Below are 15,886 nucleotides of genomic sequence, written 5' to 3'. Positions count from 1 at the left end.
ACTTTACATTCTAGATTGTTACTGGATAAATGGTTCCTCTTTGGCTCTGCCCAAAGTTATTAGTATAAACTTGTATACAAAATGATGACTTCAGTGTCCCCAGGATTAAGTCATTGACTCTTGCCTTGGGGGAAAGAGAGAATTTGGTGGGTTTTTTGTTTGTTTGTTTTTAATCTATACATTTATAAAACCAAGCAAGAAGGGAAGCTGTGATTGGGTCCTAGCAGAGGAGTATACTAGGTAGGTACTGCATGGGAGAAGAGATTTGTTTTCTCAGCTATTGCTGGGATCACAGTCAAAGCACCTATAACAAAAGACAAATTAACCAAACAAAAACATAACCAATTCATTTAATATAAGTTTTACAGTCTTGGAAGCCTTCAAAAAATGAGGGCCCTGAGAATAGAGAAATGTGTGTATTTTTATGCTAAGTTTGATGGAGAAGTATGAGTGGATGGAAGGTAATGGTCATAAACTGGAGGAACTCAGCAGCAAGGCCTAAGGTTCAGGTTCTTCTCTGTGTCTGTGTCTCGGGAAATAAGGATGTTCCTTTCCTCCAGGTATAGGGAGGCCACCTCAGAGTGAAGGGTTTGTTACGCACTTCAGAGGAAAAGGTTGTTGGGGAGGTGCTGCTTTCCCTCCTGCCACAGTGACTTATTTTTGGGTAGTGTGTCCTGAGTCCCACTCACAAGGTCAGCCCACCTCAGATTCGTCCGTCTTAGAGACTCTGTTTATAACACAATGATGAATTTCAGAATGATGGACTTCGCCATAGATTAAATGGATCCGGCATTTCCCTAGAGCCTTGGTGGACTGAGAAACATGGTTGGCATGCTTTCCCTTGGTTTCATAGTGAAAGTACATCACTGTGTGAATTCACAGTGCTTACAGTTTTCCAGGCTCTTTCATATAAACAGCCCCATGAGGTGACCACACATTTGGCAGGTGGGAATTAAGAAGAAGCAGACAGTGTAGAAAAGTACAATTGGACAAAGAGGATATGATTACTTTTATTACTAGTGTTTGGTCATGACAATCACTTAATTTTTGGTTTTCTTGCTAGATTGAGTAGAATCAGTTCACTCTAAGTCCATCCTTTCTAGTGCCTGTCCTTGACCTCTACTGCTCCTACTGAGCTTTTCCAGGGGTCAGAATTCTCAAAGCCAAGGAAAGGTTCAATGCCAACATGTCAGTGTCTTCTGGGCCAAAGATAGTAACATTTGTAACTCTTGACTTTTTGAAACAAAATCTATGTAAGAGCTGTATAAATGTGAAACGTTGATTTTTTTTTTTCCTTTACAATGTTGGGCCTCACACATGCTAGGCAAGTATTCTACCACTGAGTTATATCCCTAACCCACCAAAATTTTTTTTAAAGGAGGAAGTCACAAAAATTTAATCTTGAATCAAACTACAATAATTTCAAACTGCTAAGTATTTTATGAATAACAGATATAGACATTTTAGCTTTACATTTTAATTCTCCCTTGTCCTCCTCCAAAAGCTAAGCCAAGAGTTTTTTGTTTTTTTTTTTAATAACCAGTAATAAAATGCCAGTTTCTTTTTTTCCACTTAAGTACTTGCAAGAACTCTTAGACATTACATTATAGCTGGGCAGCCCATAGAATTTAATCTTCTGTTGTAGCAACGTGGGATGTACAACTTAGCTAAGGGGTACTCCTGTTCTCAGCAGAGTGTATCTGGACAGGTATGAGCTTTCTGAGCCTGTGCCAACTTTTTCTAAACTATCAGGATTGCCCTCATCATTGAATTGCCATTATAAATAAATGGAAACAATAGCATACAATCCTGTGTGAAATGTAAATATTGTTCTTCAAAGCTAGTCTTTCTATTTTTTTCATATTAGTTCTCATTATAATGTAAATGTTTGCTTTTGCCTTTGCTCCCTGATACATACTAAGTTGGAGGGTGGAGGAAGAGAAAAAAGTTTGATTTACTACCACTCTTAAGCTACCTTTGCTAATTTGGGGTAGTCATTTAACAAATTGACCTTGTTCAACTAATTTTGCAGAATTTCCTATTGAAAATTATTTTCTCAGCTAAAGTGACTTTCAGAAAGTTGTTGCTTTTGGTGAAAGAGCTTCATTTGGGTAAATAAGAATGGAACTACTGTTTTGGAAGGTATCAGAATTTTCTAGTATGCACATGAAAGGGTACAACAAAGAAAAGAGGGAAAATATAATATGTTAAGTAGAATAACATTCTCCACTATGAGATGAACTTTTACTATTTAAATCCCTGAGTTTATTTCTTGCTCACATCTTAGTCCATTTTGGGCATTATTGGTCAGGAGACCCTGAGTCACTACACTCAGGCTGCCTTTATCCCATGGCTTCACCTTCCTCTTTGGTCCTGGGAGTCCCATCCATTCAGCTGGAGGATTACATAAAACACTGAGATTCACATGCATTAGGTTTTGTGGGCCAGGCCTGAAGGTGATGGACTTTACTTCCTTCTGAATACTACCAGGCAGAACTAACTGTGAGTCTGAGAAATGAATACTAACCACAGTGCCCTACAAAGATGGAGAAGAGTTGTCTTAAGCATTGTCCCCACTCACCCCAGAACTCCATCCAGCTCTCATCTGTCCTAACTATAGATGAAAAGTGTCTCCTCATTGAAGCCTGCAGTGAACCCTGGACTGGGACATAACCCTGACTCTGCTATTGATAAGCTTCATCATCTTCCTGAATGAAGGAACTTGAAAGATTATCTACTCATTCATTATTTAGGGAACTATGAAGCCCAGAGTACATAACTGATCGCTCTTGGTCATCTTCTTAATCATCATAAGCCACAGCTGCTTCACTTTTATTGGCAGAGCCCTCTACTACTTGGCCAGTGGTAAAGCAGCCCAACTCTAGTTAAAATTGACTCACCCCTGGGTGATAGGTTTTCTCCTTTGTGCTTTGAGTTATAATATCACAAGGCATGAGGGGATGTTGAAATCATCCTGTCCAGTCCCTTAAGTTCTTAAAAAACCCGAAACAGCCATCAGTTGACTATTCTTTCTACAATGACCTTTTTTCTTCAAAACTACCAATTTCTAAAAGCTCTAATTACTAACAAGTTAGTTTTTGTGTTGTTGAAAATCTTACTTGGAGCCAGGCATCAGTGGCTCATGCCTATAATCCTAGCTACTTGGGATGCTGAGATCAGGAGGATTGAAATTCCATGCCTACTCAAGTGAAAGAAAAGAAAAGCTTTGTGAGACCCCCATCTCAGCTGGAGAAGAGCTAGGTGTGGTGCATGCCTGTCACCCCAGCTACAATGGGAAGCATAAAATAGGCGGACTGCAGGCTGGGCAAAATGTCTGTGAAGTAACTAGAACAGAAAAGGTTGGAGGTGTGGCTCACATTGTAGAGTGCCTACCAGTAAGTACAAGATCCTGAGTTCAAACCCCTGTTACCGAGAATAAAAGAAAAAGAAAAAAAAACTTACTTGGGTCCCCAACACTGCAAATAAACAAACAATTAATTTTTTTAAAAAACACGACAGTTTTATAGTTTTAACCTAGTCATCTTGTTTCTGTCTTCTGGAATAGTACATGTTATTTAACTTTTCCTAGAAGACTTACAGACATTGGTGGATCATTACAAGTTCTTTCCTTCTTCATTCTAAATTTCCTCATCTCTTTCCATGTTCCTCATATAATTCTGTCTGAAATCCATTTACAAGTCTCGTTACTCCATTGCAAATAAATTGCTATGTGGCATCCAGGACCAAATAGAGTACTTTAGTAGGATTGGCTATATGACCTTCCTCCTTGTAAAGACTGTACTTCTGTTTATTCAACAACAGATTACCCTCATCTTTTTAATGGCTATGTTATTCAGGTGACTGGTCTTACTCTCAGGCAAGGCCTATAATCTGTTTTTATAAGAGTATTTCAGACAGGAAAGTGGATATGTGCAGCAGGAAATCTGAACTTACCCAGAGTTCTAGTGTACTTCCAATTACAGCTCACTGGCCAAAAACAAACCCCACCCCCAACCCTAGTGCAAAAAAATCTTGAAAGATAAGTGTTTCAGCTGGTAACCCTGATACTTCAAATAAATCAGGATTTTGTTGCCAAGTTAGTAAGAAACAATAGATACTGGATAGACAAGTAACAGTTTCTGCCATTTATTCAGTTGAAAGTTTTCTTTTACTTTGCTGATTATTTTCAATGAAAAACATTTTTTCAGTATTTGTTGGAATTGATTACTTTTCCCTTTTACTCTGCCATTGTGGTGAATCACACCAACAGATTTTTCTAATGTTATACCACCATTGATCATATTTTTGCTCTTTTAATATACTGGTAGGTTTTCTTTGGCAATAATTAAGAGAGTCCTATTATTTTTCTTTTTCTGATCTAGACCACCATCCATCTAGTTTGAGTTTCAAAGTTATACTGTATTTATAAAGTGAGGTGAGAAGCTCTCTCCTAGTCTCTGAAATAGTTCTCATGTAATAGTGACTGTCTGTTTCTCTCCTGGGAAGCTATCTGGGCCTGGAGTGTTGTATGTGTACAGCATGCATATGATGCATGTCTATATAGATTTTTTTTCAGGTAGGAATTTTATTTCTTTTGTTACAGATTTATTCAGAGCACCTAATTCTTCTTGAGACTATTTTGAAAATTTGTATTTTGTATTTTCTTAGGATATTGTCCTCTTAGTCTAATTGTTCATATAAGTAAAATTCTTTGAAGTGTTTTATTCTCTCCTGTGTTGATAACTATCACTCTCCTCCTCCCCCGCTTCTATGTTTTAATACCTTTTCTTCAGTTTTGTAGTCTTTTTTTTTAAAATTAGGCTTTTTCAAAGCATCAGCTTTTAGTTTCATCTGTTTTTTCAAGTTCATTAATTTTTTGTCTTATATTGCCTTCATTTTATCTCCTTTTGGGTTCTTTATCTCTTGTCTTGTTTCCTTAACTCATCCATTTTCCATGTCTCTTACTATCTAATGTAAGATAATGTAATGCCATGATTATTCAGCTTCTTAATTAGCACTCTTGGGCATATTTGTTCACAGAGTTACTAATGTACCTAATTGTCCTGACTTCCTTCCTGCCCATCCTTCTCTGTCCAGCCTATGAAGATATTGTGAGAGTTTTGGCAGCTAGCTGCATTATCAAAAGCCAGGTGCAGCGCCTACTGTGTTCCCCTGGCGGATTCTCTTTAATCATCCTGGCAGAGAGAAAATAGAGGGTGGTCTGAATTGTCTTTATTCCTCACAATCACCAGCTAATCTTCTAAGCACTTATAAATTATCCTTTTAACATTTACTTATATACCAGGGGTGCACAGTCTGCCTTCTTTATTTCTCAAACACCACCGATTTTTGTTTGCAAAAGCTTTTCTCCTACACAAGTACCATAGGTTGGCTAGCTCAGGGCTGTGGTTTTTGCTCTCCCTTTCCTTGCAGCTGTGCTGCTTTTTTCAGTCTGACATTTATTCTCCTTGACAGAAAAGACCAGAATCAAATCTTCTTCTTTTGGTAGACAGTGAGCTAAAACAGCATGTACATTTAGCCTTGAACTCCCTTACAGACCACATTTCGTTTCAGTCTTGGGCATCTCTTCTCAGGCCTGTGGCACCCCCTCCTTCCTGTTTAACAGCTGCCTTTTAAAGCATGGCTCACTGAGGAGCCCCGTGATTCTGAACTTCTCTTAGCCTGTCTACTCTCAGTCCTTTTATCTCTTAAATGACAGGGTCGACTGGGAGGTCTGTAAGGTGCAGTCCAGCCCTGAAACCTGGCCTGTCCTGCAGAGAAGCAGACGACTTTGTGTAGTTCTGTGCCTCAATCTCTGAAGCCTATTGATGTTCTCCATATCCCCAGAGAGCCTTTCGTGCCAGCTGTGAATTCCATTTCAAAGCAGGAAAAAAGACAGGGCTGAGGGAAAAAATTATGCAAGTAAAGCATAATCTTTTTTTTTTTTTTCCTTAATGTAGAAAGGAGAGTCATTGAGAGGCAGCTTGCCCTCCCTCATTCATTAGTTAGGTAACCTGTGTTACCTAACTTGCTGTTAGAGCTACTGTCTGATGTGGGATTATCTCACAATTTGGATCAAACTGTCTTTCCATTTCAGTTAGAAATGAAGCTGGATGTGAAGGTAAAATAATAGTGTGTAAAATACACATAAACTATCAAGTTCTTTGCCAGCTTAGGGCGCTACTAGAATGCTCTAGCTAGCATTCTCCATTCTTTTTCAAAAGGAAAAATGATAATGCAAGCAAGCTCTGTACTACTTTACCTTTTGTAATCAAAATAAAAGTTATTTGGTGAGCTTCTTTCTCTCTATAACAAAATTAAGAACTTTGCTGCTTCTCTGCTCTGTTGCAATATACAGGAAAACCTTATACCCATTAATATAAAGCACCATTAAATGAGAATTATAATTATGTTTATAATTCACATCTCATAGGTTCATTTTTCATCTTTTCACAAGCATGGACTTTTCACAGCTTTTTAAGTCCAAGTTTCTGATATTGCCAATTTACATGAATTCCCCACCAGACATTGTGTTTATAGTACATTCTATAAACCTTGTTTCTCCCTGTTTATGTTATGTACACATAACTGCTATTCCAATAGATTAGGTGGTCCCTAATCTATTTAGTGAGTTTTGTCCCTCCTGTGACCCTTACATACATATTTGCTGAATTCACATTTGTTGACTATGAATTAACATTGCATTTGTTTGTTTTGCAGGTCTGTGCTGCCAGCATAGTATCCCAAGATGGAGAGCAGAATGGCCTTATGGGGAGAGTGGATGAAGGTGTAGATGAATTTTTCACCAAGAAAGTGACCAAAATGGATTCCAAGTGAGTTTGGAATCATTTCACTAATAATACCGTTTAGTTCACATGTTGATGAGTAACAATTTAAGTTAAACTTAAGAATATTAAGTCTCATTTTGTATAGGAAATTTATTATTACATTATTAATATATTGGGTTTGCAAAATATGGTCTCCAAGCCAGCAATATCAGTTTCACCTGGGAACTTGGTAGAGATGCAAATTCTCAAGCCCCTACTACTGACTATAGTTTCAGTAGTCAGAGATTACTGGAGATGGGGTCCAGCAGTCTGTTTTCATAAACTCCCAGGTTGTGCAGAAGCATGCTCAAGTGAGAATTATTGCACTATTCTAAACCAGTCCAAAAAGTGTACCACCCCAGGTATTTCACAGGGCTTTATCACGTTCATTTGGATGATTCCATTATAGGCCAGTAAGCATCTGTATGCTGCAGTTGCTTACTTTGAAATTGTCTTTGTTCTTAATTTGATACACTGTGGGGGGAGGCTAAATTGTTGCTAATGCCATCAAAGTGATAACAGAATTGGTGACAAGGCTTCAAAGTTAGCCTCTAAAGAGTTTTCTCTGCATTTTCTTATTACAGGATGCTGTGCAATTCAATGGTACTTTTATAACAAATTGTTTTACTTGAAATGCTCCAAGCATGATTTGTATCAGGTTATTCAGTTCCCAATTAAATGCAGATCCATCCCCAAACAGTCTCCTGACATAGATTTGTGACTGTGAAGTATTCTTCACCTTGGATATCAAATTCATAAATGCATTTAAACCATATTGGTAAGCTGAGGGTAAGCAGGCTAGACACAGGTAGGAAAGGACCTACTCCATTCTGTAGATTGATGTACCTTATCTTGCCTCAGCAGGATGGTGATGTGAAAATAAGTTAAGTTTTTATGTCCATAACAGTGTAAGTTACTGTGAATAATCTTGTGAGTTTTAGGACCCAATTATTTGTCTTCTTTGACACTAGCCTTAAAGCTTAACATACTATAACTTGGCAAAATTCTATTGTGTCTTTCAGGAACCTACCTAAATATCATTTATTCCTTGACATTTTCCCATGACTGCTCCATTCCCCACAAATTAGTTGCTGATCCTCTGCTGCTGACTTAATACTGTTTTTTTTTTTTATCCTTTGCACACATCTGTTTGACTGCATATAATCCTTTGAGAGTTAGTTCAGTACTTAATTCTTTTACACAACAAGGATTAGACAAATTTATTTTTAATGTAGAGAATTCAAGAAATACCAAAATAAACAGAGCAAAATGGAAAAATCTCTCAGGTTGAATTGCTATCAGTGTTTTCTTTATTTTTTCCAAAAACACAAAACAAAACTCTTCAGGAGGCTGGGTCTTGTTTTTTGTTACAAGTTATATTTTTCTCCATTGTTAGGGATTGAACTCAGGGCCTTGCACATGCTATGCAAATGCTCTATCCCTGAGCTACATCTCTAGTCCTTGGCTTGGTCTCACTATGTAACTCAAGCTGGCATTGAGCTCATGATTTTTCTGCCTCCCGAGTGCTGGAATTGGAAGCAGTCATCACTGGTCCTGGCTAGTTTTGTTTGCTTGTATTATGCAATGCAGGGGATCGAACTCATGGCCTTGTGCATTCTAGGCATGCACTCTACTACTAAGCCCCCTTCTCAGCCCTTAACTTGAGTGAGTTAATACAGATCACAATACTAGTCTTCCCTCAGTTATTGCTATTGAATTCATCAAGGTAATTGTAACTTGTTCCATATAAACTATACATGCCATTGTCGGTTATAGACATTTGCATTTAATCAGTGGGGAGATCAGGAATACTTGATGTGGACCATATGTATTGTTAAACCTACCCCAGTGTCATTTCCTTTCCCATTAGTGCTACTTTCTTTAATTGGCTCCGCATGAGCCAATTTATAAGGTGTCAAATCCATTTTCTTCTAAAATACTGCTCCATGAGAATTCTGGTCATGTTCCACTGCACAAATAGACCCAGATACCTCAATTTTCATCAAATAATGGGAATTTACTAAAATTATGGGTTTTTAAATTTTCATTTTGTTACAAAAATAGATTGTCAGTTTGATTATCAGGGCAAAGTATATGTAAAAATCATAAAGTAGTATGAACGAATTTTGAAGATCAAAGTTGTGCATATTTATATTTTAAAATAGCAAACATTCAAGCTGGATATGGTGGCTCTTTGCTGTAAGCCCGGCTACTTGGGAGATTGTGAGTTTGAGGCCAACCCAGGCAAAGGTAGCTGTATGACGCCATCTCAAAAACAAAATAAAAAGCAAAAGGGCTAGGGGCATAGTTCAAGTGATAGAGTACTTGGCTAGCAGGCACAGCGCCGTGGATTCAATCCTCAACACCCCAAACACAAACAAACATCAAAACAAAAAAATAAACACCTTGCTTTTCCTATCTCCTATCCCCCAGAGCAATCAATTTCTATTCCTTTAGCTGTTTGTTTTGCTTCCATTTTTCTTAATAATGTGCTTTCTTCCTATTTTTCAATTTTCTGTTTTAGATAGTGATTAGAACTATTGCCTTCTTACTACAGAGAATGATGATATAGTTCTTATATATTCTGTCCCCACCAACCACAATTCACATTTTCTCTGTAGTGCACACACTTGTTTTTGTTTTCCCTCTTCTCTGGAAGCATTTGGGATTTTCTCTTGGTCCTCTCTATACTGCAGTTTTACCCAATGCTCTGGAGTGAGTTGCTTGCTTGCTTAATCTATTCACTGGACACCCATAAACTTTTAATATGGAAATCCATGTTCATTTTTCTATTTTTTTTCCTTGTTTCTTTCATGATTCTCTTTCCCTTCTGTTTTCTCTGTACTCTTTTTGTTAAACTCCCATTGTTCCAATTATGAATTTCCTTTAGTAATCCATTAATTCTTCCTTTTCCTCTCCTAATTTCTTTCTCTTTATATCTCCCTCCTCCACATTCTGGGAGATTTCCTCAGCTGTATCTCCCAACCTTAAGTTTTCCAGTTCTGCTGTCACATTTTGCTGTGTTTTGTGGATGCGACATTTCTCTCATGTTGTACTGGAGTGGGGAACTGACAAGCTTCTTGGAAATTAGTGAGTGAGGCTTGTTAACGTGTGGGCGTCAATGTAGTGATCCTCTTCGGGTCTCCATGACTGGGAGACTCATGGATTTTGGAGACTTTGGTCTTCTGCCCACCTCTTGTGGGATCCAAAGTGAGAGAAAGGGGCTGAGACGTATCACTGTTTTTCCACTTGTGTCTCAGCCATGCCAGGGGTTGAACTCACAGCCTTGTGCTGGCTAGGCAAGTTCTCTACCACTTGATCTGTAACCGCAGTCTTTTTGCTTTAGTTCCCCCCGCCACAACCACCTCTGCCTCTGGCTCAATAGGGTCTTGGACTTTTGCTAGGGACCAGCCTCCAACCTCGGTCCTACCTCCACCTCCAGTGCAGCTCGAATTTCAGGCATGTGGCCATCACATGGGCCTGGCCCTATTTAGGCTTTCCCGAGTCCTGTCTTCACTACTTAAATTCATCCTCAGCTGCCCTCTGAGTTTCTTTGGTTTACTCTCTACAGAAAGTAAACCTGGGGTAGCATGGGTATCATTGGCTCTGTGGTTTGGGGAGAGGAGTTAAGGGTTTTATGGATGGACTTTCAGCCAGCCTTTCTCTCTTAGTTTACCCTTTACTTCCACTTCCCAAGGTGCCTCTTGCTCCTCATTCTGCAGCTAGCACAAATCCAGTTTACTCTTCTGGGTCTTTGGTTTATATTTCAGCATTCTCTGATTATGAAGCTACTTTTTATTTGTAATTGTTTGGGCTTCCAAAATTTGTTGTTTTTGTGTTTCTCCCCTGGGTGGCTCATGCTTTTTTAATCCCTTGCTGTGATTTTAGTATTTTAGCGAGCTTCAGGGGAGCTAAATGGATTTTCAACTTTAAATGGAAGACACTTGTTCATGATGCCTCCCACTTAGCTCATTTTATTTATTCTTTTCTCCTTCCATTTTCCAGGTTCTAGAATACTTTCTTTCAGTAAACCTTCCCCAAGGTTCCCTCACTGTCTTTTCATTTTGTCACTTCTTTCAGTGGTCATTAGTTTAAGCAAGGATCCAAGTCTTGGCTTAGATTGAGCAGTAAGGGTAGAATTTCATGTGTTATCTAATGATGATAGAATGATCGTTCAGGGGTTTACAGGTCAATGTGGTCCTTTCCAGTGTCCCTCAAATTAAAAAAGGTTGTCATTCACCTGTGTGTCAAGTCAGCCATGTTGGAAGTTCACACATGTGGAGAGCCCTTGCTTAGAGCATTTAAGCACTCCCCTCTGCTCTTATTCCTGCCATGGATACCTTCAAATTCTCCTCCTTAGTTTGCATGTGCTTCAGTCCTTCCAGCAAAATTTGATGAAGATAATTCCACACTCCTCTCTCTTTTCTAAGTCCAGGGACTTAACTTTTTAAAAGTTCTTCAGAATGGTTGCTGTCTATGTGGTAGTAATCTCCGTTTATGTTTGACTGAGTCCTGCTGGCACATAGATTTATATCAAACCAACAGGCTTTGTGTCTTGAATTGAAACGTAGGCGATCGTCCACAAGAGGCTCAGAGTTCCAGGAGCTTAGTGAAGGAGGAGAAGAAAAGAAGAAACGAGATTCCCGGAAAAGTGGTTTTCTCAATTTAATCAAATCTCGGTCCAAATCAGAGCGACCACCAACAGTCTTGATGACAGAAGAACCCTCCTCACCAAAAGGAGCTGTCAGAAGTCCAGCTGTGGACATTCCCAGGAAGGACGTGAAGGCAACTGAACACAATGGCAGTTTTGAACGTGTAGAAGAGATAAAAACACCTGACTCCTTTGAAGAGAGTCAGGGGGAAGAAACAGGGAGGGTAGAGCGGAGTGACAGCAAGAGCAGCCCACAAGGAGGGCGGAGGTATGGGGTCCAGGTGATGGGCAGTGGTCTGCTTGCTGAGATGAAAGCCAAGCAGGAAAAGAGAGCTGCTTGTGCACAGAAGGTAAGGACAGGTCCCTTTATCTTGATGGTCTTTGTTTATATGTTTTTCCCCCCTTGGTTTTTATGGGTGAGAGAAGTACAGAAAAATAGCCCATTGGTTAAATAAAAATCTTAGAACAAAAGACTTATTCCTAAAGAACCTGGAACCCAGACCATGGAGGCATGGCATGTTTTCTCTTGTGCCCCAGGGCCACACACCTGAGGAGAGCAGCACCAGTTTTCAGAAGCGAGCCTTTCCATCTGTCCAGGGGCTTCCTTTGCTGTCATGGAAGCCTGTGAGAGCTGTTCCAGGGAAGTGCTCACATCTGGGGAAAAGACTTGAGTCAGCTGAATCTAAATGCAGACCTGAGGGTAATTGGAGATAGGAGAACTGAAAGGCAAAGAAAAATTTTGAAGCCAGACTATAACTATATAAAAGTAATATCTATTTCCCATTTATTTCGTAATTCATTCTTTTCCCAAACTTTACAGTCTTTTGCCCTATTCCAGATTCAAATAACAAGAAAAAGTCATTAGTTTCTTGCTTGACCATTGGTATATACTGTCTGTCTTTTGCTATGAAAAAAGACAAAGTTTAAAAATTTCCAAGTCTGCTTGTGGAGTGGCTCAAGTGGTAGAGCACCTGCCTTGTAAGTGTGAAGCCCTGAGTTCAAACCCCAGTACCACTATCAAAAAAAAAAAGAAAGAAAATTGACAAGTCTCCTCAGAGTCTAACTTAAAGCATTATTCTTCAAGTCTTTTTTCAAAGTGCTGTTTTCTTCTACAACTACTATAAGAGAATATCCTTGTTATAAACATTAATCTTTAATCTTTATTTATTTTTGAGGCAGTTTTGGTTTTGAACTCAGGGCTTCAAGCCTTGCTAGGCAGGTGCTCTAAGGCTTGAGCCACACCTACAACAATCATTAAAATTAAATATTAACTCAGGTTTTGGTTTCTGTGCATTATCCTGAACTCTCTTGAGGTACTAGTGATTGAACCCGGGGCCTTGAGTTACAAGGCAAGTGTTCTATCACTTAAGTCACACCCAGCCCTTTTATTTTTTTTCCATTTTGTACTATAGCTACATCATTAGTGATTCAGATGCCCAAATGCAAATTTTAACCCCTTTTTCAAACTCTGTTATTAACAGGAAAGGCCATGTTTTCACTAATGAAATGTTCATTTTATCATTGTTTCTAGTAATAACAGCTGCTTTTTGGAGGGAAGATGAGAAATTCTAGCATGTTTTTCCATGTGCTTTGGATTGATACATAAATTGACTCAAAGTGACACAATCCTTAATGGTTTTAGTATTTGTATTTGTTCAAGGATTATACTACTGTCCTTATAGCGCCATCTAGTGTCAGTTTAAGCAATCACTAAAAAGGATTAGTATTTAAAATTCACACCAGTCATAGGTATTCCACCAGAATAATAAAAGAAAGATTTTTTTAATTAGTTTTAGAATATTTTCCCCTTAAGTGCCGTAACTATATTCTTCAAAAAGTAACAACATAGACATCCATGTTCAATATACTGTTGCTAAAATATTTGGTGTCTTTACCCTCCTGAATAATTCTGTTTGTGTTCTTGATGTTTAATACATATATTTAAAGAAGTGCAAACATAAAGATATGTCACTTATCATTTATTAACAAAGGACAGTTAGGTTGTGAATGTCTAGAGGTTATATCCTTCCTTCTGGGTCAGCTGCCTTCACACCAAGATACTTGGTGTGAAGTATCTTTATTTTGCCAGTCAACTTTGGGATTTATGTGTACCTCCAAGAACATAGGAGAAACCATAATAACAAAAAACATAATTCCCAGGATTGTTTATGAAATGCAGGCAAGTGAGGTTCCCAAGGCACAAAATGTAAAGAAGTCCTCACTCTGGGGTGCCAGCCATGCCCTTGGAAGAGCCATAAAGGAGGAGCTCCCACTTAGGACTTCATGTCTGGTTTTAACTCTGCGCTACAGACATGTATCCTACACATAGAAAGCTAGCATGGGACTTTCCTTGGAATCACTTTTGCATAGTGATATCAAATAATATGCCTCTTGACAATGTGGTGCTTGTGTACATTTCTTTTTTGGAGAACTGCTCAGCACCTTCCACTAGTGAAAGTAGAACGTTTGTAGTCTTGCTGAAAAACCCCTCAGCTCCCCATCACTTCCTTCCAAAAGAGAGCAGGCACTCCTGGGGAGTATGTGGCCAGACAGATTGGCTAATGTAGTGAATAAGTCAAAGCTCAACCGCCTTTCACATAATCTCGCTTATGTTATCAAAGCCAATTTAAATCTAGGAAATGGCAGCAGATACTTGCTCTTTTGGTTTGTTGGAAAGATGAGATGAGCAAAATGATCAGGCTGTAGGTCAGATTGCCTTGTGAATCAATCTTCATACCTCCTGGTCTACCTGCCCACCTCAAAGATATGTTAAGCAGACATCGGCCTTTTTTGTTTCATATCTTTTTTTGTACCTATATACCTCATTCTAGTGCAGGCTTCTGTGCTATCAGGGAAGAAGCTGGTTTCCTGCTTCACCAACATCAGCTCCTACCCCAAGACTGTAGCATTTAACCTGCCCCATTTTTGCCACCATAAACTCCTCCCCTCTGCAGATTTTTTAAAACATCATTGAGGGCTGAGCTGTAGCTCATTGGCAGAGGACTTAGCTACCATGCATGAGGCCCTGGGTTCAATCCCCAACACTACAAAAAGAAAAAGAAAAAGAAGAAAAACCTCATTAATTGAGTTACATTCATCTGTATTTTTCTCCTGACAACACATCTGCATCCTGTAAGTGTCCCCTCTCACATGGAACATCAGGGACTGCAAGCCCACATCTGTGTTCAGTAAGAAAGAAGAAATGTCACCAAGTCACCTGACTTTCTCTGGCCCCACACAGCTCTTCCCAAGGGGAGCCTTTGACAAATGGGCCACAGAGCCTAAACTATAAACGCAGACCAGAATGTGTCTCGGTAGGAGAGCCTCAGGAAGACAGATATGTTCCCTGTAGGAGTTAAGGAACCAATACTTGTTGTCTTTTTTTTATCGTTTTTTTCTTTCTACACCTCAAATCAGTGGCATTATTTACAACTATTTGTGAGGTTAGTGCTTCAATTTCTTTTCTGTTTTTTTAGAAGCTTGGGAATGACACCATTTCCCAGGATTCTCCTAGCCCAACCTTCAGCAGCACAGAACGGTTGGATGGAGGTGGGGCAGGTAAGCAAAGCCATTACTGTTAGCCACCTAGGAAAATCACTTAGCCTCTAGTTTCGGGAGCAACCTGTCATTAGCAGAAGAAGAAAAATAAAAATGGAAGGCAAGGGCAGGCCTCTATGTTATATGTTCTCAGCTCTCAAATAAAATATCACATCCTTGGACCTGTCCTGGTGTCATCTGGGGTTAACCTCCCATCACTTAGCCTGGTGCCTGGATGGGTACCTTTTGTGATTTCCAAAGGGAGGAAATTTACTGAGAACTCGTAAATTATAGACTTTGGTGAATGGGGGTGGAAGAGCATGGGGACAGGGATAATATTAAAAAAAAAAAACCCATATGTGACATCTGCAGGGTAGGTGGCTATTTTGTTTGCTATAAAGGAATTATCTTCTCCTGAAACTTAAATATGCATGAAATCCAATATCCTGTGTTCCTTTGACTTTTTAATGTGTATTAATAAGATACTTTAGAAGAAAACTGGAGTGCAACTTATATATATTTTCATATTAGAGTCCTGACTTTGCTTTTGAATGTTCTTATGCCTTGCTATGTCATGTTATCTTTATTCAGTAAGAGTTGGACTAAACATCACATTTAGCCAGCTGATTTTTGCCAATTGTCTAATTAAATTTAGGGAGCAATGTGGAAGGAGGAAAGGGGCAGTACAATATTTATGAGGCCATTCTCACCATTAAACATGAGAGTGTGGCCAACGCCATAGCCTTCCTCACTCCTCTCTCACTCCTCCTCTGCAGCCAGAGCCCTGACTGGTCATTAGTTTCTAGAGCAGAGGCAATCCCAGTTGGTCATACCTGCCCCTTGTGCCAGACCTGAGGAAGATCTGAAGGTG

The 15,886-nt window shown here is 39.2% G+C and overlaps 1 protein-coding gene across 6 annotated transcripts in view; it reads left to right on the top strand.

The window, feature by feature from the left end:
* Carmil1 (capping protein regulator and myosin 1 linker 1) overlaps positions 1 to 15,886 on the top strand; it is a 325,017-nt gene that overhangs the window by 268,262 nt on the left and 40,869 nt on the right. For all 6 annotated transcript variants that reach the window (XM_074082734.1, XM_074082733.1, XM_074082735.1 and 3 more), the window contains exons 32-34: positions 6,721 to 6,833; positions 11,399 to 11,828; positions 14,955 to 15,036. In XM_074082734.1, the coding sequence (XP_073938835.1) occupies positions 6,721 to 6,833; positions 11,399 to 11,828; positions 14,955 to 15,036 (625 nt within the window). The remainder of the gene's footprint in view (positions 1 to 6,720; positions 6,834 to 11,398; positions 11,829 to 14,954; positions 15,037 to 15,886) is intronic.

This window comes from Castor canadensis, chromosome 8, assembly GCF_047511655.1.
Source record: "Castor canadensis chromosome 8, mCasCan1.hap1v2, whole genome shotgun sequence".
Taxonomy (NCBI): Eukaryota; Metazoa; Chordata; class Mammalia; order Rodentia; family Castoridae; genus Castor; species Castor canadensis.
Note: the sequence above shows the minus strand (reverse complement) of the source record. Positions and strands in the feature narration are given on the sequence as shown.